Consider the following 27,516-nt stretch of genomic DNA (forward strand, 5'->3'; position numbering starts at 1 on the left):
CGCTGGGAAAGTGCTGAGCACAGCCAACAACAAACAGCTTTTTGTGCCTATCTTAAGTTTGGTATATATGATGATAGACACAAAAGGTTGGAGTGAGACACAAAAAGCTGGAGTAACTCAGCGGGACAGGCAGCATCTCTAGAGAGAAAGAATGGGTGACATTTCGGGTCGAGACCCCTCTTCAGACAAATCAGGGGAAAGGGAAACGAGAGATATAGACGATGATGACGAGAGATAAAGAACAATGAATTAAAGATACGCAAAAAAATAATGATGATAAAGGAAAAAGGACATTGTTCGCTGTTTCCTATTGTTCGCTGTTTGTTGGGTGTGACTTTGGTGGGGGGAGAGATGGAGAGGGAGGGGAAAGTAACTCAGTTTTCAGTTTAGTATTCAGCAGGTCAGGGAGCATCTCTGGAGAGAAGGAGTGGGTGAGGTTTCGGGTCGAGACCCTTCTCTCCAGAGAGATGTTGCCTATCCTCCTGAGTTACTCCAGCACTTTGTATCTATCTTCAAAATTAAACACCAGATATTTAAAGCAGAAAGATTATGAATTTCAAATCCAGGTTACAGGTTGAAGCAGAAAGTATGTAAATATTCAAGAACTGGATACATTGGTGAAGGAAAAGGAGTTGAAGGACATGGGATGAGGGTAAAAAACGTTGTTCACATGGAAGGTAAACCAACAGATTGATTGAAACAAACCATTGTTGTAACTTCTACATGTGCATTTACTGTAAGTCGGGAAATGAGGAAAGTGACATCAAACATATTTTTATTAAGATATGGAATGTTCCTGTTATGGTGTAGTACAGTAAAATTCTGATAATGCAGCACTCTCAGGATTTGGTGTTTATTGGTCTTTATTAATAACAAACTCCCAATTCGTTCTTTTTAAAAAATGTCATCATAAATCCAAGTATTATGATAATAACTCAAGTAGGAACAGTGTGCAAGAACCCAGGCCCTGAGTGAGTGGGAGGGGAGCACAGGGACCAGGGGCAAGTTAGAGGGGAGGAGGCAGATATTATCTGGTGTGCCAGGTACCAAACCATTAGGATTTCCAAATAGTCGCTCAGTGAACGATTGGGAATTTTACTGGAATAAGTAAACCAAACCAGGCTTTCGGCATATTGATCAGGCATATCTATGGAGGAAATGGATTGACATTTCTGAAGGGTCCAAAGCAGAAACGTTTCCTATCCATTTCATACACAGATGCTACCTGACCCCCACTCCAGCACTTTGTGTTTTGCAGGATGATATTCCTGTTTGGAGGAAGCAGGACAGTTGAATGTACTTGGTACCAGTACTGCAGAAAGAGGCAACTGGGCTGTGAATGGTGTAAGGAACTGCTGGAATGATTTGGATTAGGGAATGAAACATAGAAAGTATAAACTTAACGAACTGAGGCTCTTCATTAGATTCAAGTGGTTTGTGGTGAAGGTATTCAAATGAAAGCATTGATTGACTTCCTAATATCAGCTTGAACATTGGTGAACTTCTGGTGGTTCCTGAGTTTAGTTGAAAATTTTGCATATCTAATAATAATGGATGGGATTTATCTAGCGCCTTTCTAATACTCAAGGCGCTTAAATGTAAATAATGTAACGCCCTTTGTAAATCTATGCCACAGATGGCTGTGGAGGCCAAGTCAATTGATATTTTTAAGGCAGAGATTGACTGATTTTTGCTTAGTACGTATGTATGTCAGAGGTCATGGGATAAAAGCAGGAGAATGGGGTTGAGAGGGAAAGATAGATCAGCCATGCAGCGTAGACTTGATGGGCTGAATCGCCTTATTCTGCTCCGAGAGCTTATGACCTTTCAGAATAACAGTGAAGTTTGGATTGAGTGGATGTGGCGAGGATGTTTCCACTAGTGGGAGAATCTAGAACTAGAGGTCATAGCCTCAGAATTAAAGGACGTTCTTTTGGGAAGACGATGAGGAGAAATTTCTTTAGTCAGAGGGTGGTAAATCTGTGGAATTATTTGCCACAGAAGGCTGTGGAGGCCAAGTCAGTGGATATTTTTAAGGCAGAGATAGATTCTTGATTAGCACAGATGTCAGAGGTTATGGGGAGAAGGCAAGAGAATGGGGTTAGGAGTTAGAGATCAATTAGCCATGATTGAATGGCAGAATAGACTTGGTGAGCTGAATGGCCTAATTATACTCCTCTACTCCATGCAGGTACAGCAGACAGTGAAGAAAGCGAATGGCATGTTGGCCTTTATAACAAGAGGAATCGAATATAGGAGCAAAGAGGTCATTCTGCAGTTGTACAGCGCCCTAGTGAGACCACACCTGGAGTATTGTGTGCAGTTTTGAGGAAGGACATTCTTGCTATTGTGGGAGTGCAGCGTAGGTTTACAAGGTTAATTCCCGGGATGGCGGGACTGTCATATGCTGAGAGAATGGTGCAGCTGGGTTTGTACACTCTGATGTTTAGAAGGATGAGAGGAGATCTCATTGAAACATATAAGATTGTTAAGGGCTTGGACACGCTAGAGGCAGGAAACATGTTCCCGATGTTGGGGGAATCCAGAACCAAGGGCCACAGTTTAAGAATAAGGAGTAAGCCATTTAGAACGGAGACGAGGAAACATTTTTTTCTCACAGAGAGTGGTGAGTCTGTGGAATTCTCTGCCTCAGAGGGCGGTGGAGGCAGGTTCTCTGGATGCTTTCAAGAGAGAGCTAGATAGGGCTCTTAAAAATAGTGGAGTCAGGGGATATGGGGAGAAGGCAGGAACGGGGTACTGATTAGGGATCATCAGCCATGATCACATTGAATGGCGGTGCTGGCTCGAAGGGCCGAATGGCCTACTCCTGCACCTATTGTCTAATGTCTTCCATATGACCTTATGAGGGGGCAGCTCAGTTCCTGCTGTCAAATTTTGGAATGGGGCTTGGTTCTGCCTTTGAATCAATAAGTTCCAATTCCATGGGCCACACTACTTTTGAGGGATAGAGAAAAAGATCCTATGGTGCTGTGGAACATCTTCCATTACCTCAGATATTTAATATGAAAATGATCCCATACCAGGTGCCTTAAATAATAACCCATACCACTTGTTCCATAGAGTGATACAGCATGGAAACAGGGCCTTTGGCCCAACTTGCCCTCACTGGCCAGCACGTCCCGGCTACACCAGTCCCACCTGCCCACGTTTGGGCCATATCCCTCCAAACCTGCCTCAACTACCTCCTCTGGCAGCTTGTTCCATACACCCACCACCCTTTATGTGAAAATGTTAGCCCTCAGATTCATAGAAACATAGAAAATAGGTGCAGGAGTAGGCCATTCGGCCCTTCGAGCCTGCACCGCCATTCAATATGATCACGGCTGATCATCCAACTCAGTATCCTGTACCTGCCTTCTCGCCATACCCCCTGATCCCTTTAGCCACAAGGGCCACATCTAACACCCTCTTAAATATAGCCAATCAACTGGCCTCAACTGCATTCTGTGGCAAAGAATTCCAGAGATTCACCACTCTCTGTGTGAAAAATGTTTTCCTCATCTCGGTCCTAAAAGATTTCCCCCTTATCCTTAAACTGTGACCCCTTGTTCTGGACTTCCCCAACATCGGGAACAATCTTCCTGCATCTAGCCTGTCCAACCCCTTAAGAATTTTGTAAGTTTCTATAAGATCCCCCCTCAATCTTCTAAATTCTAGCGAGTACAAACCGAGTCTATCCAGTCTTTCTTCATTTAAAAGTCCTGACATCCCAGGAATCAGTCTGGTGAACCTTCTCTGTACTCCCTCTATGGCAAGAATGTCCTTCCTCAATCCTATTCAATATTTTCCCCTTCACCTGAAATCTATGTCCTCTGGTCCTCGATTCACTTTTTCTGGGCAATTGACTCTGAGCATCTACCCGATCTATTCCTCTCATGATTGTATACACCTAAGATCTCCCCTCATCCTCCTGTGCTCCAAGGAATGGTCCCAGCCTGTAGCTCAGACCCTCTAGTCCTGGCACCATCCTCATTAATCTTCTCTGTATCCTTTCCAGCTTGATAACATCTTTCCTATAAGATGGTGCTCAGAACTGAATACAAATTCTGTATTCATGGCCCCCATGTCTTGAATAATAACCCACACCTCTTGGGTCTGAATAATAACCCACACCACTGTGCCTTAAATAATAAGCCATACCACTGTATCTTGAATAATAACCCTACCACTTGTGCCTTGGCTGTTATTCATAATTATATTGGCAAGTATGGGACCTCATCACATGTTTCCCATAAGAGTACCCCAAATCAATTCTGTGATGTCCCAGTGCTCCTTTTTCAGTATATCCTTGGTTACATGGCGTGAAACAATTTCTAAAACCGATGACTCACCATGAGCACTCGACTTCCTTCCAGCATAAATATAAAGGGAACGGTTAAACCGCAGAGTTATTCACATCGTGGTGACAGTGGTTCAGTTTGGCACTAGGAGGAGGAGGAGAGAGAGGGAGGGAGAGGAAAAGGAAAGGAAGTGAATTCTTCACACAAAGGTAACCTTGAGGGCATGGCCGGGACTGTGGGGAGGAGGGTGATGGTGAAGGCACAACTGGAAGCTGCCATCGACCCCTGGACAAGATGGGCGCGGGGGCGCGCACAGCCCATGAGAAGCGGCCACGTCACTGGTATCCAGGCAGGCGGGGCGGGGCAGAGAGAGAGGGGTGTCGGGGCCGCGCACGGGGGGTGTCGGGGCCGCGCGCGCGCACGGGGGGGAGGTGTCGGGGCCGCGCGCGAGGGGAAGCGAGAGGGGTGTCGGGGGGAGGAGCGAGAGGGGTGTCGGGGCCGCGCGCGTGGGGTGTCGGGGCCGCGCAGCGCGAGGGGTGTCGGGGCCGCGCGCGGGAGAGAGGGTGTCGAGGCCGCGCAGCGCGCGCCCGCTGCAGGGACGGGGACTGACGGACGGCGTCAGGTGAGGACGGTGCTCGCCGGGCCTCAGGCCGCTTTGGGGGGGGGGGGGGGGGGGGTGGGGGGTGGGGGGTGGTGGTTAAAGCAGCCGGTCGCGCTTCTCTCTCCCCCCCCCCCCCCCACCCCCACCCCCAGGGCAGGCTTCCCGGCGGCGACCTGAGGCGCGGGTAACCGGTTACCGGCTCCCAGCGGTGTGAGCCCCGCTACCCGAGCCGCTGCTCCTGCTGATGCCGCCGGTGACACGTCTGAAGAAGGGTCTCGACCCAAAAGGTCACCCTTTCCTTTCTCTCCAGAGATGCTGCCTGTCCCGCTGACTTACTCCAGCATTTTGTGTCTACCGTAGGGCCTGATCGCTGGGTCTCTTCCCTTTCGCTGATTCGTGAATGAAGCTGCCAAATCACAGAGTCAGAATAACATTACACGGATTAACGTTGTGCATTTCAACAACATTGATTTTATCAAGAAGTGTTACGTCCGCCAAGGCCTACACATTCAGCACATCAATTACTCATTTGAAACTATACAATACTGCCACTACCCAAGTCTTTATTTCCGTGTAGCACAAGCCTGTTCACTAATATTATTAAGAGATAGACACAAAATGCTGGAGTGACTCAGCGGAACAGGCAGCACCTCTGGAGAGAAGGAATCGGTGACGTTTCTTCAGACTGAGAGAGAAACCAGATATGGAAGGGCACAAAAACGAATGCTCTTGTTTCACTGAGGCAAATGTAGGCAGAGCTAAAACGAATTTATTTTAGCGTTCAGTTATTATTATGTGAGAACAATTATGTGATTTAGGATTAGGACTCGGGAACAGCTTTTTATTTCTTCTGTTATATGGCTTCTGAACAGTCCGTCCGTCCACAAGCTAGGGTACTGTCTGATTCATCTCTACCCCATTGAGACATTGCACTCTGTCAATGGAAATTATGCACTACAATGCCGAGAACTATATTTCACACTCTGTATCTTTTCCTTAGCTCTACCTATGGTACTTGAGTTTGGTTTGATTGTATTTATGTATGTATTATTTGATTTGATTGGGCAGCATGCCATCCAAAAGTGTTTTACTGTACCTAGGTACATGTGATAATAATAAACCTAAACTATCCTTAGTCACTACTTTTACTAATTAATAATGGGTAACAAAGTACTACTTGTGCAATTTATTGAATTGTGGAATATCAACTCTGATTTAATCATAAGATTTTGGTGGCTATATGTCCTAATCACATAATAATGCCTGAACCCTAAATTATAGTTTTGGCTCTGATTATGTTAGCCTCTCTGAAACAATGATAATCGTGAATAGGCTTTTCTGTTAAGGAAGTAAAGACTTGTATAATGGCAGTATTGTATGACTTTCAAAAGGTCATTGGTTTACTGAATGTGCATTAATTATAATACAGGTAGTGTATGTGCTAGTATCTGGAGAGGTTGATGCATAAATGTAAGAAATAAGAATATAAAGATACCACTTTTCATGGTAACTTATTCATGAATTTTATGATCTCCATTTCTCAACCACAAAGTCCTTCTGCTTGGTGAAAACACAAGAATTCATTTAAGATCTCACCTGTGGCCTCTGCCTTCATGCTCAGATTGTCCATTATGCCCTTACTTGCAAATGACTTCATCTATCTGCCAATGATATTTTGTGCCCTAACTTCTCTTCCTAATTTTAAGTATGCTAATACATTTTCTATATGCCAAATGGGGTTCCTCAGTCAAAAGAAGGGTCTCAATCCAAAACGTCACCCATTCCTCTCCAGAGATGTTGCCTGATCCGCTGAGTTACTCCTGCATTTTGTGTCTTATCTTCCTCTATTTCCAGTTTTCTATAGTTGCTGTATGATTCCTTTATTGTATTCTAGTCTTTGATATCTCTTAGATAGACATAAAAAGCTGGAGTAACGCAGCGGGTCAGAAAGCGTCTGGAGAAAAGGAATAGGTGACGTTTCGGTTCGAGACCTTCTTCAGGACAGAGTCGGGGGGAAAGGGAAACGAGAGATATAGACGGTGATGTAGAGAGATGTAGAACAAATGGATGAAAGATATGCAAAAAGGTAACAGATAAAGGAAAGGCCATTGTTAGCTGTGTGTTATGTGGAAACGAGCTACTATGAATATGAGCGATATCTTTTTGTCCAGGACTTGGACTTGGAGATTTTGGTTTACAAAAAAAGACACAGAGTGCTGGAGTAACTCAGCGGGTCAAACAGTATCTCTGGAGAACATGGATAGGTGACGTATTGGGTTAGGACCTGAAATGCCCGTCTGAAGAAGGGTCCCGACCCGAAACGTCACCTATCAATGTTCTCCAGAGATGATGCCTGACCCGCTGAGTTACTTGTGTCTTTCGTTAGACTTTGTGTCCTTTTCTTTTGTTCCCACTGTTTCACTTTTAAATGTATTTATTCATTGGATGTAAATGTAGTTGTAAGTAGCTGTGCCCTGTCAATTTTTGCCATGTCCTGTCAAGAGAGAGTTTTTATTATCATGTGTCCCAGATAGGACAATGAAATGTTTGCTTGCTGCAGCACAACGGAATATGTAAACATAATATGGAACAGAAGATAACAGTTCAGTGTGTCTACATACCATAGTGTAGCGCGACGATAATCCCGAAATGAAGGCGAGGAGCCAGGTGTTTCAGGAGGTATTTTAATCGCTGTCCTTCTCCTGACCAGACGAGTCCGCAAGAGGGAGGTTGCACCTATACCCCTGCCCTTTATCCCTGTAGCTAAGGGCCGCCCCCAAACGCATCCATTCCCGTGCCGAGGGGTTCGATAGTGGAAATGGCCCGACCCTTGGGAGCCGCCACAGGACCCCCCCCCCCCCCAGAACCGGAGGCACGAAACGTACCGGCGGGTGTACAACCCGACCGGACCACGTAGGGAAGTCGGCCGATAGAGGGGCCGGCAGAGGCAGAGGCGGAGGGAGCCGCGAAGGGGGGGGGGGCGGCCAAGGTTGGGCAACCAGCACCGGCTGGTCAATGTCGAAATGTGCCGGCTTTAACCGGTCAATCGACATGGCCTCCGGCTGGCCCCCCCATGTCCAACACAAAGGTTGCCTGTCCATGCTCCAACACCTGGAACGGGCCCTCATACGGCCACTGGAGCAGCATCCGGTGGGCATCACGGGGCAGGAACACATAGGGGCAGTCCCGGAGGGCCGATGTCACGTGCGGGCGGAATGTCCCATGGTGGGACATCACAATGGGCGCGAGCCTGCCAACTCGCTCGCGAAGGTGCTGTAGAGTCGATGAGGCTGTTCCCTGCTGCCCCAGCGCCGACGGCACGAACACCACGGGCACCGTGTGTGGCGACCCATAAACGAGCTCCGCTGAGGTTGAGGCCAAGTCCTTCTTAGGCGCAGTTCGGATGCCCACAAGACCCAAGGCAGTTCATCCATCCAGTCCGGGCCGGAGAGTCGCGCCCGTTTGCCTGCGGGTGATAGGTCGTGGTGTGGTGCAGCCGCACACCCAACAAGGGAGCCATGGCCGACCACAGCTCAGAGGTGGCCCCCGGTTCGAGGAGATGTCCACCGGCACCCCAAAGCGAGCAATCCAGTGTGCGGACAATGCACAAGAGCATGTAGCCGTTGAAGTATCGGCCAGTGGTATGACCTCTGGCCACCGCGTGAAGCGGTTCGCCATCGTGAGGAAGTGGGTGATGCCCCGGGACGGCGGGAAGGAGGCCATGTGGAGATGGTCGAAACGCCGGCGTGGTAGACCAAATTCCTGGAGGGGCGCCCGGACATGGAGCTGGATTTTTGCCGTCTGGCACGGAATGTAGATACGGGCCCAGTGGCCAACCTGCTTGCGCAGACCGTGCCACATGTACCGAGCAGTCACGAGTGCCGTCGTCGCCCGGATGGTTGGGTGAGCCAGCCCGTGGATCGAAAACCCTCCGGCGGCAGGAACGATGTGGCGCGGCTGACCGGACGACACATCGCACAGGATTGTTGCTCCTCCAGGGGCGAGAGGGACATCCTCAAGGCGAAGGACGGAGATGGCAGTCCGGTAGGCAGGCAACACACTTCGCAAATGGCGTCGACGGCGGGGCGGGACAACTCCTTCCCCTGGGTGAAGCGGAAGGAGGTGGTGTACTCGGAGATGTACGCCAACTGCCGCTGCTGTCGTGCGGACCAGGGGTCGGAAACCTTTGCCAGGGCAAATGTGAGCGGTTTGTGGTGTGTGTAAGCCGTGAATGGGCGGCCCTCCAGGAAGTGGCGCACGGCCAGGTACAAGAGCCAGGAGCTCGCGGTCGAAAGCGCTGTACTTTGGGTGTGGTTGAGGTGCCGGCTGAAGAAGGCCAGGGGCCGCCAACCCCTGTCCGTCAGTTGTTCCAGCACGGCACCAACCGCCGACTCCAATGCGTCCACCGTAAGGGCAGTCGGGGCATCTCCCCGCGGGTGCACCAGCAGTACGGCCCGAGCAAAGGCCTCCTTCGCGCCGTCAAATGCCGGCACCACCTCGTCGGTCCACTCGACGTCCTTACGCCCACCCGCCAGAAGTTGATACAGCGGCTGCATGATGTGGGCCGCGGATGGCACAAAACGGTGGCCGAGGAAGTCGATGGTGGTTACCCGAAACCGGCACTTGGTGAGGTTCACAGCCAAACCATGCTCGCTGATAGAGCTGCCGGAGGTGGGCACATTGCTCCTGCCGGGAGCGGCTGGCCACCAAGATGTCATCGAGGTAGATGAACGCAAATACGAGACCGCGACACGCCCTGTCCATTAACTGTTGGAATGCCTGCGCGGCATTCTTAAGGCCGAACGGCATCCGCACGAACTCGTACAGCCCGAACGGCGTGATGATTGCCGTCTTGGGCACATCCTCCGGGTGGACCGGGTTCTGGTTGTAACCCTGCACCAAATCCACTTTGGAGAAAAAAGTAGCCCAGCCAAATGGGCGTTAAAGTCCTGGATGTGAGGTACAGGGTATCGGGTCTGTGGTGGTAGCGGCATTCAGCCACCGATAATTCCCCGCAGGGTCGCCAGCCCCCGCATGCCTTAGGGACCATGTGGAGTGGGGACGCCCATGGGCTGTTTGAAGGGCGGATGATCCCCAAGCCATTGTGCGGAACTCCTGCCGTGCCAGGCGTAGCTTATCCGGCGGCAGTTGGCGTGCTCGTGAGTGGAGAGGTGGGCCGGTAATCGGTATGAAATGAACCACCCCGTGCCTGGGGGTCGACGACTGGAACTGTGGGGTCAGGATGTCCGGGAACGCAGACAAGACCCGAGCAAAGCAGGAATCCACGGATGACAGGGGGCGTACAACCGGCTCATCCAAACGCAGCGTGATCGGCTCCATCGTGGTGGCGTGGACCAAGCGCTGATGCCTGACATCCACCAGGAGCGCCTGGTGGATGTCACGCTCGGAGGAAGTCGGCCCCGAGCAACGGCTGTGAGACATCAGCGATGGTAAACCTCCACGAGAAATAACAGGTGCCGAACACGATCTGGATCGTGTAAACCCCATATGTGCGGATGGGGCTGCCATTCGCCGCGGTGAGGACGGGCCCCCGCTTACCGAAACGAATGTCCGCCAGCGAAGGGGGCAGGATGCTCAGCTCTGCCCCGGTATCCACGAGGATGTGACCCCCGGAGCGCCGATCCCAGGCGAAGATGCGATGAATCTGGCCGGCCTCCGCAGGGACTTTTGGCAGCCGGCCCCGGCATTTCCCAGGATCATGTATGGCTGACAGCATTGACATGCTGCAGCACCCCAGCGCTGGTGGTAATAGCACCAGCGCCTCCTGCTGGTGGAGCTTGGAGCCTGCTGGTGCTGGACTGCACGTGTGGTACCCGCCACGGCCGCGGGGGGGGCGATCGCACAGGCCTCCGGGACGCAGCTGTCACTCCTTCCACAGCTCCCCCGCCCAACCGGAGGAAATCGGGCGCTGCCGGAGTGACATCCAGCGCGCTGATGTCATCCGGGCGCGCCATCCACAGCGCGTCGGCGCGCCTACCGAGGGCCCTGATGTTTGCGAAGGAGGCGTCAGTAAGTTGTAGGAGGATGTAGGCCGGCAGCAGATGCAGGTAAGTGTACTCGAACATTAGGCACGGCGTGTGCCCATCCAGGAGCGCGACCATCTCGTTGAGGAGGCTTGATGGCCGCCGGTCGCCTAGGCCCTCTATATGAAGGAGCCTGGCTGCACGCTCCATTCTGCTGAGCCCATAAAACTGGAGCAGGAGCTCCTTAAAGCCGAGGTATTTCTCGGTGGCCGGGGGGTCTGCGAGGTACTGAGTTACCTCTCCGGCCGTGTCCTGGTCGAGGGCCCCCACCAGGTAGTAGTATCAGGTGTCATCCACTGTAATGCTCCGCAGCAGGAATTGGGCCTCCGCCTGCTGAAACCAGACGCAAGGCCTGGCGGTCCAGAAGGTAGGTAATTTAACAGAGACCGCATCGAGAGACAGGGCCCGGTCGGCCTGTGAGGCGGACGGATGGGCGGCTCTGTCTTTTGCCTCCATCATGACGACAATGGAGCGTCAGGGTCACCAATGTAGCGCGACGATAATCCCGAAATGAAAGCGAGGAGCCAGGTGTTTCAGGAGGTATTTTAATCACTGCCCTTCTCCTAACCAGACGAGTCTGCAAGAGGGAGGTTGCACCTAAACCCCTGCCCTTTATCCCTGTAGCTAAGGGCCGCCCCCGGACTCATCCATTCCCGTGCCGAGGGGTTCGATAGTGGAAATGGCCTGACCCTTGGGAGTCACCACAATAGACCATATATATACACAATAAATTAACATAGGCTGTTACTGTTCAGAGTTTGTTTGATGGCGAGTTTAATAGCCTGATGGCTGTGGGGAAGTAGCTGTTCCTGAACCTGGATGTTCCAGATTTCAAGCTCCTGTTCCTTCTTCCCGATGGCAACGGAGAGATGAGTGTGTGGCCAGGATGGTGTGGGTCTTTGACGATGTTGGCAGCCTTTTTGAGGCAGCGACTGCGATAGATCCCTTCGATGGTGGGGAGGTCAGAACCGATGATGGACTGGGCAGTGTTCACAACTTTCTGCAATCTTTTCCGCTCCTGGACGTTCAAGTTACCGAACCAAGCCACGATGCAACCAGTCAGTATGCTCTCTACTGTGCACCTGTAGAAGTTTGAGAGAGTCCTCCTTGACATACCGACTCTCCATAATCTTCTCAGGAAGTAGAGGTGCTGATGTGCCTTCTTTATGATTGCATCAGTGTGCTAGGACCAGGAAAGATCTTTGGAAATATGCACGCCCAGGAATTTGAAGTTCTTGACCCTTTCCACCATCGTCCCGTTGATGTAAACTGGATTGTGGGTCCCTATCCTACCCCTTCCAAAGTCCACAATCAGTTCCTTGGTTTTGCTGGTGTTGAGAGCCAGGTTGTTGTGCTGGCACCATTTGGTCAATCGGTTGATCTCACTTCTATACTCTGACTCATCATCATCAGTGATTTGTCCCACAACAGTGGTGTCATCAGCGAACTTGATGATGGAGTTCGCACTATGTCCAGTTATGCAGTTATAAGTATATAGTGAGTACAGCAGCAGGGGGATGAGCACACAGTCTTGAGGTGCTCCCGTGCTGATTGTTAACGAGGATGACACATTTCCACCAATACGGACAGACTGGTCTGTGGATGAGGAAGTCGAGGATCCAATTGCAGAGGGATGGGCAGTAACCCAGATCTGATAGCTTGGTAACCAGCTTGGAAGGGATGATGGTATTAAACGCTGAGCTGTAGTCTATAAATAACAGCCTGACATGAGTTTTTGTTGTCTAAGTGGTTCAGAGCGGAGTGGAGAGCCAGTGAGATCGCATCCATCATTGACCTGTTGTGGCGGTAAGCGAACTGCAGTGGGTCGAGGTTCTTGTCGAGGTAGGAGTTGATATGTACCATAATCAACCTCTCAAAGCTCTTCATCACCACAGACGTTACTGCCACTGGTCGATAGTCATTGAGGCACGTCACCTTGCTCTTCTTGGGCAACATTTAAATAAGCTTCTTCCCATATTTAGGATCTTGGGTTTCTGGTCCATCTCTTACTTATCCTTCTGAGGCACTCAAATAAAGCCTAAAATGTGACTGACCATTATCTTGGTTTTACTTTCAGATTGATTTACTTCTCTGAATGGAAACGGGAATTTCTCCTCGTCATTGTATTTAGAGGAAGGAAACAACAGCCATTTGCAATGAGTGAGCCCTGCCAGAGACCAATGTAAAGTAAGAAAGGGTCAGCATTTGGTTTTGGCTACCTTGATAAATGCACTTTGTCTTTGTAATTCATTGTCCGGATGCATTTTTCTCTCCTTGTGTCCCCTCCACCAATCAAAGTCACGAGTCTTTTCATGGATGAGCAGAATGGAAAACTCCTAAATCAGCTTTGGCAACATCCCAAGGCATGGTTCATCTGCATCAAGCTGATCAAAAGCCATTGCATGGTTTACCTTTTGCTGCAATCACACATCGGGTATAAGAGCACAGCCCTACTTTGCTGTCGTGGCTCTTGACCACGTGGTAGCCAATGGGTATAGAAACAGCTTTGAGTATTTGGGGAGGGTCCATTTTATTCTGTCTGATGGAGGAAGCTGCTCATTCCCTCTTACCCGTGCTGACTCCATTGTCAGGGTGTGCAAGTCACACCTGCATGGATATTTTGCAGCTATCTACGTATGAAGTCTGCAATCACGCTGAAGCGTCGTGTGACATTTGTCTGCAGCTGTAGAGGGTGTCTGGCAAATTCTCCTATTAGTGTTTTCCTTGGTTAGCTGCAACTTGTCAGATGTATGCTTGCCCCTTTGCAGTGAGGCTGTACAAGTTATTGATGATCTCGGGAAGGCACCCAGTAATTATTGTAAATTGAGTCATTCTCTTTTTTATGTGAGCAGACAGTTTAAATTAAGGAAATTCCCAATCATAAAATGCAATTTGATTCATTAATTATAACTGCTTTTGTTTATTGAAGTTATGATACAGCAAAACGTGAACTGCTGATGGTTTTTGATGCTCAAAAATTTGAGAGTTTTACTATTAGCCAAAATTGCCAATGACAACTCTTTTTTAAAAACATTTGGGTGATTGGATTTTATTTTCCTCTTAACATGAGCTCAAAAATCATTCATGTGGTGATGGGTTTAATAAGGATGATAATTGTTACTTTATGGTTGTTCACATTTAATGAAGCCATTACTCAGATTGGTTGTAAGAAAGTAAAAATATACACAGATACAGCTGAAACATTTTTCTGGGGTAGATGCATATTAGAAGGTTGTGCAAGAGAGTTATAGTCATACAGTGTTGAAACAGGCCCATTGGCCCAACTATCCATGTACCTGTCAAAATGTTACTTAAACATTGTAATGGAACCTGCGTTCCAATTGAATAATTTTAGAAGATTTTTAAAAATATATATTGAAAGATGCTTTGGGATACAATGCAAAATATCTCTGATTTAGGAAAATGCTTTTGGACAATTATGACTTTATTATCTTTTTTTTTGCCCTGTTGCTTTTAGGCTCCTAATGTGGTACACTGATTGAAAAACTGAGCTCAGCTGTTTAGATCTGACATGTCGTCATCGGGTGTACCTAAAGAACGCAGCAGACAACGTCTTCAAAATCCACTTGAAGCTTGGCGTATGCAAAATGAAGTGTTTACCCACGACACTAGTTTGGAAATGGATGAAAAAAAAGCCCTTTTGAATGACAATGGATTATACAAATCCAATCATAATATAGTTCTTAAAAATGATCTTAGTAACATTCTATTGCTCTTATTCCTCTATGTCTTGCAGGGAATTCCACTTGGTGTGGCTGGGAGCATCCCACTAATACTGCGGAGCAAAAACGTTAGTTATTCTGACCAAGCTATTTACAGCTTTGTATTTTGGCCTTTCAGTCTGAAACTGCTGTGGGCACCTTTAGTGGACGCTGCTTATTTTTCAAGATTTGGGCGGAGAAAGTCATGGTTGGTGCCAACTCAGTATTTTCTAGGCCTTTTTATGTTTTTTCTATCATATGAAGTGGATGAATTACTGAAAAGCAATGAACACACCAGCCCCAATATTATTAAACTTACAGCTGTGTTTTTTATGTTTGGATTCCTGGCTGCTACGCAAGATATAGCAGTGGATGGTTGGGCATTAACGATGCTGTCCAAGGAGAATGTCGGACTTGCATCTACTTGCAATTCAGTTGGACAGACAGCTGGTTACTTTCTGGGTAATATACTCTTTTTGGCACTGGAATCAGCTGAGTTCTGCAACAAATATCTACGCACCCAATCTCAACCAACTGGAATAGTCACCTTAGCAGGTAAAGTGCTGAATGTTTACCGTTCAATCTGCATGTTTATTTTTGGGAGGCATTTACACTAGAACTGGTATTGCAAAGCTACAATTCAAAATACAGTGAAAACTCTAGCATTTTCTTTAACAAAATATTTTACAAAAGCACTTTCTACATTATCTTTCATTCTTCTAGCAGCACCATTATTGACCTTTATGTCTTTTTTATACGTGATTTGAGAGAACATGGATAGGTAACATTTTGGGTCAGGACCCATCTTCAGTCTGAAGAAGGGTCGCAATCCAAAATGTCACCTATACATGTTCTCCAGAGATGCTGCCTGACCGGTTGAGTTACTCCACCACTTTGTGTCTCTCTTTGTAAACCAGCATCCGGCGGCTGTCACTCTACTCAACAACGTACCTCGGTGACTGCCAATCACCCCCCCCCCCGGACACTTATTATTATTTATTCAAATCATTTGCTATGTCGCTCTTCCAGGGAGATGCTAAATGCATTTCGTTGTCTCTACTGTACACTGACAATGACAATTAAAATTGAATCTGAATCTGAATCTGCAGTTCCTTGTGTCTGTCTGTTAGAAGCATTTAACTCAATGACACAATCTGCATGCAGTTTCAATATAAAACCATTAGGTGGCAGAAGTTGCTGCAGAATCACTAGGTAAATTTTGTGGTTTGCAACAATATTGTAGTTTGAAAATGGGGAATGTCCTTGTTTTGCTAATATTAGTTTGTCATTGGTTCAATGTAAAATCATTTGTACTACCTACAAAGTTATCCTCACTAAATTGGAGGATGTACTCCTTCAATCACCTACACCATAGAGCATTGCTCTAACTACAATGACAGGACTGGCACCAGCTATATCACTCAACCCTCCACGTAGTGTATTTGAAATCTTTAACAGATTTTCACTTGTCTATGCACCCAGATAGCAGTGAATCATGTAAATCTATGGCATTTGGACCATTGATTTGGAACAGGTTCTCTGAAAGAGCAGTCCCAGACTTTTGCCATCTCCCCGTGACAAATTCTTTCCATTCAAATATTTACCTGCCTCTTCTTCCTGCACTGAGCTCCCAAAACGGCCCAGACGTACATCTGAGCCTGGAGATTAAAGGACCTTTCCTGTCTTAGTTGAGGGCGCGGGAACACAACTTTATTTTCCTGTGGTGACTTCAGTCCCTGTCTCTGCACCACTGAGTTTGTTTGTAATCCAGTGTATTAATAAATTTATTTGTTATCCTATATTCAATTGATTAACCAAAAAATGGTCTAGTGTTATGCAAGCCTTAATAATTTTGTAAACAGAGTATATTCAGATTCAATATGTGATATCATGAGGTTAACTTGCAATTCTTGCTATTGAGGGAGTGCGACATAGATTCACCAGGTTAATTCATGGGATGGCAGGACTGTCATATGTTGATAGAATGGAGTGGCTGAGCTTGTATACTCTGGAATTTGGAAGGATGAGAGGGAATCTTATTGAAACATATAAGATTATTAAGGGTTTGGACACGCTAGAGGCAGGAATCATGTTCCTGATGTTGGGGGAGTCCAGAACCAGACGCCACAGTTTAAGGATAGGGGGAAAGCCATTTAGAACGGAGATGAGCAAAAACTTTTTCACACAGAGAGTTGTGAGTCTGTGGAATTCTCTGCCTCAGAGGGCGGTGGAGGTTGGTTCTTTGGATGCGTTCAAGAGAGAGCTAGACAGAGCTCTTAAAGATAGCGGAGTCGAGGGATATGGGGAGAATGCAGGAATGGGGTACTGATTGTGGATGATCAGCCATGATCACATTGAATGGTGCTGGCTCGAAGGGCCGAATGGCCTACTCCTGCACCTATTGTCTATTCCAAAGATACGTCATGCCTGACAAATCTATTAGAATCTTTTAAAAACTAAACTAAAGTAATGGACAAGAAAATGTGCATGGATTTAAAGAAGCCATTTAATAAAGTTTATTGAACAAGAGAACAGAATTAGAAAAAAAATAGACAAGCATTCAAATTAGCAGCATATAGTTTGTTGAAAGAATCAATGTGGGGATCAACTATATGTTGCATTTCTAAAGGACTTAAAGGAAGCTACGTAGAATGCAGGGGACTGATACTCCACTGCAGTAGCCGGGAACCTAAATTCTAGTAATAAACTAAATCAAGAAATAAAATCTGATGGAAAGAATGGTTGCCTTGAAACCACTGAATTACTGTGAAAGCCCAGTTACCCAACTAATGTCCTTGGAGGATATCTGCCATCCTTGCCCAATCAGGCTGATTAGTGACATCAGTCTCAATGGCGTGATTGACCCTGAACGTCACTCAGCTGAAGGTGAGGTTAGAAACAATATATGGTGATCACTCTGGTAACACCCACAATTTCTCTCAAATAAGTTTGAAGAAAAAAATAATCCAATAATCCAAACATGCTGTCAATCTGAAATAGAAACCAATAGCATTGGATCTACTCAGTAAATCAGCTGATATTAGTGGTGAGGAAGAGCCCCTCCCCCCCCCCCCCCCCTCCCATTGATGTTACCTGACATGCTGAATATTTCCAACATTCCTTGTTTCAAAATTAAAAGAAAATATACAATTAAGCAAAATAGTGGGAAATGGATTTTGGCGTTGGGTATGTGATACCAGCCACTTTGAACACAAGATAAAACCATCTTACTAAATGGTCTCAAGCTAAAAGTAGCAGAAGTCAAAGTATTTGGGATCTAGAAATATAGTTCATTAAAATGTCATGGACAGTTACAAACAAAGATGATGTTTGCTACGGGAAAGAAGTTGTGTCACAGTTATATAAAGCCTTGGAATCCACCTCCAGTACAGTAAACAATTCTGGGAAATGTATTATTCTTGGATGGAGTGCAGCGCAGATTTATCAGAATGGCACCTGGGTTCCCAAGGTTTAAATTTTGAGCTGAGATTGGATAAACTAAGGCTACATTCCCAGAAATTTAGATAATTAAGTGATAACTGAACTGAACATTTCAGGATGTTAAACAGAATTGACAAGTTAGGTGGAGGGAAACTCTACTGGTTGGGGAATCTAGGAATGTGGGTAAGTCGAAGGAACGAGGCATTCAGGTTGAAATTGGGAAATGTAGTTCATATGTACATTGGGGAAGAAAAATGCAGAACATTCTTGCAGACGATAATTGATTACTTGTTCGTTGTTAGTTTGAAACTGGATACATTTTTGGCAACCAATCTGGGGATATAGGGAAAAGTTATCTGTACAGGGATTTAAGTTGCAGATCAGCAATTATTTCTTTGAAGGTCAAAACAGCCTTCAAGGTCCAAATAACTTCCTCTGTTCATCATTGTGCAAAGGTTCTGCAGATGTTTAATGTAATTCAACGGAATATAATGTTATAAAGCCGATTTTGAAAATGTCATGCTTTTACTTTTGTCTCAATGCATAACCTGGTTGAGCTTTCATCTGGAAATCAAGACCAAATATTCCTGATATTTTGCAACTTACTCTATAGTTTCTAATCTACATTTTCTTTATAGCTTTGTCACCATATAGAGTGATGTTTTCGTACTGAAATTGTAAACAGTGAATCCTGGAATTCTGGAGTAGTTGATAGGAAGTAAGGGGGTTAGAACAGAAGCCTTATATTGTTGAAGATAGGAGGACACATTTAACAAAGTGAAATGGATTCTAAAGTAAAGGCTAAATAGTATATATAATATATATTTGCATATATCCCAACAAGTGCCAGTGAGCAGTTGGGATTTGGTTATTTTGCTTGCTGTTGCCAAGGTGGTAGATGCACATTCTGTAGTTCTGCTTCATGTGGGAATTGGCTAACTACTTGGAGGGGAAAGAGCAAGGGCATCATTTGTTGTTTGATAGAACCAGAACGGACTTCTTGGGCCAAATTGTCTCATTCTCTGCAGTACTGTTCTTTGATATTGTATGTAAGGCTGAATATCAATTTTTACTTAATTGTATCATTCCAACTCCGAAGCTAATTTCAAATTAGGAGACTTATTTTCCACAAGGCCTGAACTAAAATCAAACTTTTTTGCAAATGTTGTCATTTTCTGCAATACTATATAAAGGACATTGTTTTCAAACTTGCACAAATTCCTCATTTACAGCAAGTTCCATGAGCTGACAGCTTGATTTTGAAATGTAAACAAGGTCATCATACTATTACAAGTGTCTACCAAGAAAAAGTTACACATTTTTCAATTCAATATATTGTTTTAAAATTTCTACTTTTAGATTTTCTGTTTTTCTGGGGGATAGTTTTCGTGGTGACAACAACTTTGGTAATGGTTCTTAAAAAGGAAAACAGTGGACAAGCGGGGTTGCATCAAGCTGCTCAGCAAGGAATCAAGGAAACTTACAAGTCGCTCATCTGTATAATAAGGATGCCTGCTATCTTAAATTTCTGCTTCCTTCTGCTAACATCAAAAGTAAGATAATTTAACTTCAGTGTTTTAAAAGTAACTTGGAAACAATGCTGTACCTTAAGGCCAATTAAAAATCACAGTATATAATGCCTTTTTATTAATTGCTTCTGATTTTCTTTTAGATTTTTGCTTCTAATATTGAAGTTAATAAACCTGCTAAATGCAGCAGTCTTTCCTATGAAACTGAGAAAGGTGTATTTTTAGGGCATATTCCTTGAAATATTTGAGCAGTATGATGTTTATAGGGCAATTTGGGATGGTCAATAAATGCCGTCCTTTCAACTTGCCAAAACTAAAATAATGGGTTTATCACAAAATAAAATGTTGATCATTCCGCTGCCTGTAAGTAAATCATTTTTTAGCAAATATACTGGGTCTTTTGGAATTAACATTGGTGTATGGTAGCCAATTTCTTGTTATGTTTTAAAAATCCAATGTTTTCAAGATTTGCCCTTGTACCTTATAGAAATAGCTTAATTTTTAGAGCCTCCTCAAAGGCTTGCAAATTAGCACAAATTCTGGAAGCTTGTATTGGTAATTCATACCATTTGGATCAAGGCCAAGTTTTGGTTTGATTTGGATTTCCCAAAATGTATTGAACATTTGTGTTCAAGATTTTGCAATCTTTTCTGACAGCTTCACCAATTTTAGGGAAATTTTCCAAAGCTGGAAAGATTTACGAGGATGCTGCCAGAACTTGAGGGCGTGAGCTCTAGGAAACAATTGGGTGAGGCAAATGGGACATAGTTACAAGGTTTTATACCATTGAAAGTTGTGTCCTTATATGTTAATTCTCTGGTTCTTAGCACATGGTGAAGGCACTCCAACAGTGCTGTTCAGCAAAGAATATCAGAATCTGGACCCAATGACAATGAAGGAACAGTGGAATATTTTCAAGTAGGGACAATGAGTAACTTGAAGGATGACAATGTTCAGAAGGTTTCGGCCAGCCCCGACCCGGGGTCTGATCACCCGACGCGGGGGAGCTGAGATTCCCCTCCCACCTCCCCACCCGATGCAGGAGCTTGATCGCCCCGACGCGAGGGCCCAAACGCCGCAGGCTGCATGAGCCAAGATCGTCCCGTCAACGGAAGGCTCGAGGCCCCCGACTGTAGGAGAACAAAGAAGGGGAGGATTTAACTTTTTTTTGCCTTCCATCACTGAGGAATGTGGAGGAGTCACTGTGGTGGATGTTCATGTTAAAATGTATTTTGTGTGTTCTGTTGCTTTTAATGGTATGACTGTATGGCAAATTAAATTCCTTGTATGTTGCAAAACATACTTGGCTAATAAAATATGATTATGATGATAATTATTGCGACCACAACATTTTTGTGATGAAGTTACTATGTAATGCCGATGATGGAGTGCTAATCAAGTATGTTGTACCTTGGATGGCGTTGAGACATTTGAAAATTTTTAGAGCTGCTATCATTGCAGACAATTGGAGATTTTTTTTGGAAGGTGGAAAGGCTTTGGCAGTGAAGCTAAGTAACTCCTCACCAGATACTTGGCTGCCTAACTAATCATTGCTCTTTTCCTGCTATAGATTTTCTAACCAGTTATTACAGATCCAATCTGGCATAAAATCCCTCCTTATACTTGGACTTCTGACAATTTAAGAATTTCTTGAACCAGGTCAATAATTATCATTAGTTTTAATTTGGAGTTTTGATCAAATACCATCTTTGCATCTGTATAAATTGCATTAGTAATCGTTCTTTCAGGAACTACATTTTATCAAAATGATGTCATATCACTCAATGTACTGCTACAGGCAAAGGGTAGAAGACCACTTCAATACCGCGGACACCAGAAGCATGTGGCAGGGTGTCAGGGACATCACTGACTACAAGAGCAGCCCCGCCTGCCCCCACGGTGATATCACACTGGCCAATGAACTAAACACCTTCTTTGCCCGGTTCGAAACTGGCAACACCACCAGGTGTGGAATAACCCCGGCCATTGCGGAGGGACAGGCCTTAACACTGAGCACTCAGGAGGTACAGTGCGCTCTGCGTAGGATCAATCCACGCAAGGCTGCAGGCCCGGATGGAGTCCAGGGAAGAGTATTAAAGGACTGTGCTGGACAGCTGGCGGAGGTATTCACGAGAATCTTCAATCTATCTCTATCTCTGGCAACGGTCCCCAAGTGCCTGAAAACAGCCACCATAGTGCCGGTGCCGAAAAAGTCCAAAATCACCAACCTCAACGACTACCGCCCGGTTGCCCTGACTCCAATCCCTATGAAGTGCTTCGAAAGGCTGGTCCTCTCCCATATTAAATCCAGCATCCCTGCCTCACTGGACTCCCATCAATTTGCATACAGGGCAAATAGATCGACAGAGGATGCCATCTCTCTGGCCCTTCACACTGTCCTGACTCACCTGGACAGACATGGCACGTATGTGAGGATGCTCTTCATTGACTATAGCTCTGCATTCAATACGGTCATCCCCACCAAGCTCACCACCAAACTCCACCAGCTAGGCCTCAGCTCACCGATATGCGCTTGGATCCTGAACTTTCTCACGGAGCGACCGCAGGCAGTGAGACTGGGCCCGCACCTGTCATCCACCATCACCCTGAGCACCGGCACACCACAGGGTTGTGTACTAAGCCCCATTCTCTACTCCCTCTTCACTCACGACTGTGTCCCTGCATTCGACACCAACACCATCGTGAAGTTTGCAGACGACACAACAGTGATTGGGCTGATCACCAACGGTGATGAAACAAACTACAGAGCGGAGGTGCAGAACCTGGCGGACTGGTGCGCCAATAACAACTTGGCACTAAACACCTCCAAGGAGCTGATTATTGACTTCAGGAGATCCCATTCTGGAGAATACGCCCCAATCTCCATTTACGGGGAAAGTGTGGAGAGAGTGTCCAGCTTTAAGTTTCTGGGCACTCACTTTTCAGAAGACCTCACATGGTCCACGAACACCGCCGCGCTGGTCAAGAAGGTGCAGCAACGACTGTTCTTCCTGAGGACATTAAAAAAGACTGGTCTGCCCCAACAGCTGCTGACAACGTTCTACCGCTGCACCACAGAGAGCATACTAACATATGGCATCTCTGTGTGGTATCTCAGCTGCACGGAGGCGGAGAGGAGAGCTCTTCAGCGCGTCATCAACAGAGCGCAGCGGATCATCGGGACAGAGCTACCAGCCTTGGAGGGCATCTACCACACGCGGTGCATCAGGAAGGCCCTCAGCATCCATAAGGACTCATCACACCCCTGCCACGGTCTGTTTCAACTACTTCCCTCCGGCAGACGTTACAAGGCCTTCTACGCCCGAACCTCCAGACTCAGGAACAGTTTTATCCCAAGAGCTATAGCGGCTCTGAACCGGCCCTAATGAGTGCCCCCCCACTCACCCCCTTTGGACAGTCTCCCTCAGATGGTCACGTCAATCAATTCAGCTTGTTTATTTATGTATTGTATTTATTTACCTTTCTTGTACATCAGTGGAGCTGCATACTAAATCTCGTTGCACTGACGTGCAATGACAATAAAAGATATTATTATTATTATTATTATTATTACATGAGAAAGCAGATGGAATTCTACTGAGCAAGAGCTGATTGATTTACCTTTTATGGTATTGCTTCCCTTTAAATATTTTATAAATTGGACATTGGAAATCTCTTGATGTACATTGCCACTCAACCAAGTCTTGAAGCCGTAACCTTTACTAAACATATGAGAGGAAAAACTTGTGAATTACTCCTCAGAGAATGCTGATATTAAACCGTTTTTTTTTTGTTTTTTTTGCCGCCATCACATTAAACATTCCAGCCTAGAAGAATGTTCTGGGATGTCCATTATAGCAATCCTCACTCAGGATCCCAGTATATAACAAATTCCAAAAGTTGAATAACTCTGGAATAGTTGAAGAATAATTTGAAGATGTTGCCCTGTAATTTGTGATGCAGCGGATGCAGAATGCTGCACTGCATGAAAATAAATGTGTAGGTTAGAAACTTTTGAGTTAAGTTTATTCTTGTCATTCAAATAAGAAGTCAAATTTCTGATATCATAAAATTGTAAAATGATTGATTCCCTTCGATGATAATATAGAGGATCCAGGCCAGTGATCATACAACATGTGAGCTTCCTCGCATCTTTGATCTAACGCCCCGATCAAGGAGTGTAGAAACAAAGAACTGCAGATGTAGGTTTACATAAAAAATCACTAAGTGCTGGAGTAACTCAGCGGGTCAGGTAGCATCACTGGAGAAAGTGCATCGGTCTGATTGGGTATTTGATTCTGAACACGGAATGGGGAGTTGTAGGCAAAAATAGTTTGAGCAATAGAACTCTTTTTGGGCATTAATTTACTTTTTCTCATTTTATGTTTTTACTAACCATGTTTGCAATTTGTATACAAAAAATATATGAATATACTATGATGCATTGTTCCAGAAACTGCAAGCACTACATTTTTTTCCCTGATCTACTCAATTTTGTTTTGTAACTGATTAACTAAACATTTGCAGTGGAAATTATTCAAATACAGGTAGCGTGTGTGTGTGTATTAAAAAAATGAACAATTGCAAGAGCAACTGAGTGGTTATGAAATTAATTGAGAAGGCAGAAAAATGGTATGCATCCTAGCTCAGCTGTAAATATTTGAATTGTCTTTTTTGGAACCAGATATTTTGATTACGTAATATCTTTTTACATAATGTAGGAAATGGTTTTAATTAAAATTATGTTATGTGCAAACATCTAAAAACTGGTATTTTTTATAAAAGCAATTGATATTTCCATTGAACATGTACATTTACAGATTGGCTTCTCGGCTGCTGATGAAGTGACTGGACTGAAGTTGATTGAAATGGGAGTGCCTAAAGAGCAGTTGGCTATACTTGCAGTGCCCATGGTTCCTCTGCAGATTTTACTACCCATCGCAATAAGCAAATATACAGCTGGCCATAAACCGCTGAATATTTTTTATTGGGCAATGCCATTCAGGTAATGTTTATCTTTTACCTAACTAAATTGTGTGAGGGTGGAGGTGGCTGTATAAACAATACTTACTTAATTAATGGATATCATGCAAGGTACCTCCAAAATTTAAGTTCCAGTGACCTCTTTGTTCCAATTCTTTGACCACTATTCCATTATAAATGTTTATATCTACTTTTCAATCAAAATACTGGCATAAATTTGGCACCTTATCAAGTCACCCCCAGATCGTTCCTTCAAATGTTCCTTCCTCTACCTGAATTTGGCTTTCCTACTTAAAAATGCTTTGTGCCAAATATTTTTTTGAAGGATTGAAACATAATCCTGGGATGTAATTAATTAGTATGTGTAGGAAGGAACTGCTGATGCTGGTTTACACCGAAGATAGACATAAGATGCTGGAGTAATTCAGCGGGACAGGCTGCATCTCTGGAGAGAAGGAGTGGGTGATGTTTTAGGTCGAGAACCTGGTATCATCCTCCATGGGTAATACTAAACATCATAAAGCACTTCTTAAATTCAATATCATTAACTTCAATGGAACCTAATTTCATAAGTACAATGATCTTCTCAAAGTTTATGACTGTCCACCTGATTTATAATTTATTTTTGCATTGTAAAAAGGAATCCAAAGACAAGTATGTTAGTCGGTGACTATTATCTGAAATAGGACAATATTAATATGATTTTAAGATCAGTTATATTTGGTGGTCATCAAACTTAATTGTGTATTTGTTGATTTTAAACTTAATTGTGTCTCTGTTACAGATTAACCATGGGCATAATATTTGCTTTATTAGTTTTTTGGACTCCAATGGTAAAACAGGGCACAGAGTTTCCTACGTATTACTATGGAGCGCTGTTGTTCAGTTATGCCTTGCATCAGGTGAGTGAATGCATTGCAAAAGTTTAATGTAGTACATTAACATTTGTAGTATTTTAAGGCTTTTTTTTAAAAGCTATTGAATTCTAAAGGAACAGAACTAAAATGTATAAATTCATGCTTTTGAACAAACTATATAATACACAGGAAATCTGAGTTGCCAACCTTGAGCCATCGCTTTCCTTTCTCTTTAATTTTGAGATGGTTGCTAACATCCAGATTTTTTTTCTTTAAAAGAAATTGAACTGAGTTCTAAAGTAATGAATGAAGTTTGTTTCCTGTTACACTCATAATATTAAGACTTATCAATTTCCAAAGTAACTTTTAAATAATTCTGCATAATACAAAGACCGTACCACAATTCATCAATCATGTTCTATGTAATTCGCTTTTTGGAAATGCATGTTGTAGCAGAACTGTCAGTAAGTTTTTTTGTTTGTTAAAATGTTAAAAGACCATTTGTTTGAAATTGCATTGCCTTCAATATTGATCAACTATATAATTCTTAAATATTCTCCCCTTTCAGGTGGCTGTTTATAGCATGTATGTAGCTGTTATGGCATTTAATGCTAAAATTAGTGATCCTTCGATTGGAGGAACATACATGACTTTATTGAATACCATCTCTAACCTTGCTGGAAACTGGCCAGCTACATTAGCTCTTTGGTTGGTGGATCCACTCACTGTCAAGAAGTGTATAGGTGCACCTGAACAAAGCTGTAGATCGGCAATAGATTCTGAGGTGAGTTTTCATTTACTAGAGGTGTGGATGTGTGATCTGTGGGATTGTAGGGGTGGAGTGCTTTTCGTGCTTGATCACAACAAATCAGATCTCTGTTGGATTAAAATTGAAACATTCATTTTCCATCTTCTTTCTTTTGTTCCCATACAGCTTTGTGTTAAATCTGGTGGTTCTTGTTCAACTGTATTGGATGGCTACTATGTAGAATCTGTGTTCTGCATTCTTTTTGGGTTCGCCTGGTGGCTCTGCAATGGAAAGAAATTCCGAAATCTGCAGGATGAACATCCATCCACGTGGCAGTGCAAGAGGAATAATTGAGGTCTTAGTGATGGGAACATTGGAGTTTTATGAAATTTAGACCTCATGACCAATATTCATGGAAACAAGGAGAAAAAAGAGTATTTTATCCGTTTTATAAAGTTTATTTTGAATAGTTAAGTCTATGCTACAACTGGTGATGGTATGCATTGAATTAATTTTAATGATGCATTTGTTTTTGTTTTCTTTGGTTACAGTACCTACCTATGGTGCAAAATTCACTCATAGATAGCTATCAGGTTACATTGTTTCAGATGCCATACAAGACACATTTTAAAAGTTGGTCCAAACTGAATTGTATTTTTGTGAGAGAAACTGGGTGATTGACTATGCAAGCTCACTGTCCCTCCACTGCAAGCACAAATTATTTAACGGATTCATAAGGCAATTGTTTAAGAGCACAGTTGGTTAAGTAAATCCAATAATCATACTACCTCTCTAAATCGAGGTCAAATTTTGAATTGAAAATTCATATGAACATTTTTGGGTCAATTTACATGAAAGATACTATTGTGCTAACTATTTTTCCTGCACACAATATTGCAGTTATATATCATTGAAACTCTTTTACACAATTGGACCGTAACATGATAGAGGAAGGAGTCTACAAAGAACCATCCTCGACAAAAAATACCCAACCTCGTACCATGTACCATAAATTTTTGTATCTTCCCACATGGAAATAAAAGCAATTTACCACATTAATGTAGTCCCACACCTATTTCAACTAGTTAGAATTTTATAATATGAAATAACTTGGGACGAACTTTAATGAAATCGGAGCGGCAGAACAGGAAGAGAAAGTGTCCAACACTCAGTGGGTCATGCAGCATCAGTGAAAAGAGTTACAGATCCTTTGTATGACAAATGTCCAAAAAAACAGAATAGCTTGTAAATTGTACATTAAATTGATTCCATTCAAAAAGTCGACATCTA

The 27,516-nt window shown here is 44.5% G+C and overlaps 2 protein-coding genes across 10 annotated transcripts in view; one reads left to right on the forward strand and one right to left on the reverse strand.

Annotated features, from left to right (window-relative positions):
- Positions 1–4,692, reverse strand: part of gmps (guanine monophosphate synthase) — a 28,422-nt gene extending 23,730 nt beyond the window's left edge. The window contains exon 1 of the mRNA XM_033031234.1: positions 4,353–4,692. Coding sequence (XP_032887125.1) covers positions 4,353–4,379 — 27 coding nt within the window. The 5' untranslated portion in view covers positions 4,380–4,692. The remainder of the gene's footprint in view (positions 1–4,352) is intronic.
- Positions 12–27,516, forward strand: slc33a1 (solute carrier family 33 member 1). 9 transcript variants are annotated; one of them, XM_033031244.1, is made up of 8 exons: positions 12–61; positions 567–652; positions 14,425–15,223; positions 19,469–19,662; positions 24,459–24,643; positions 25,406–25,523; positions 26,047–26,262; positions 26,413–26,580. In XM_033031244.1, exons 3-8 carry the CDS (start codon positions 14,479–14,481, stop codon positions 26,578–26,580), a joined length of 1,626 nt encoding a protein of 541 aa, XP_032887135.1. In that variant the 5' UTR covers positions 12–61; positions 567–652; positions 14,425–14,478. The 9 variants fall into 9 exon arrangements, with proteins under 9 accessions (XP_032887135.1, XP_032887131.1, XP_032887133.1 ...); XM_033031240.1 differs by lacking the exon at positions 12–61 and adding an exon at positions 13,024–13,133 and having other exon boundaries at positions 417–652; XM_033031239.1 differs by lacking the exons at positions 12–61; positions 567–652 and adding exons at positions 4,387–4,510; positions 13,024–13,143.

Source organism: Amblyraja radiata, chromosome 13 (assembly GCF_010909765.2).
Source record: "Amblyraja radiata isolate CabotCenter1 chromosome 13, sAmbRad1.1.pri, whole genome shotgun sequence".
Lineage (NCBI taxonomy): Eukaryota > Metazoa > Chordata > Chondrichthyes > Rajiformes > Rajidae > Amblyraja > Amblyraja radiata.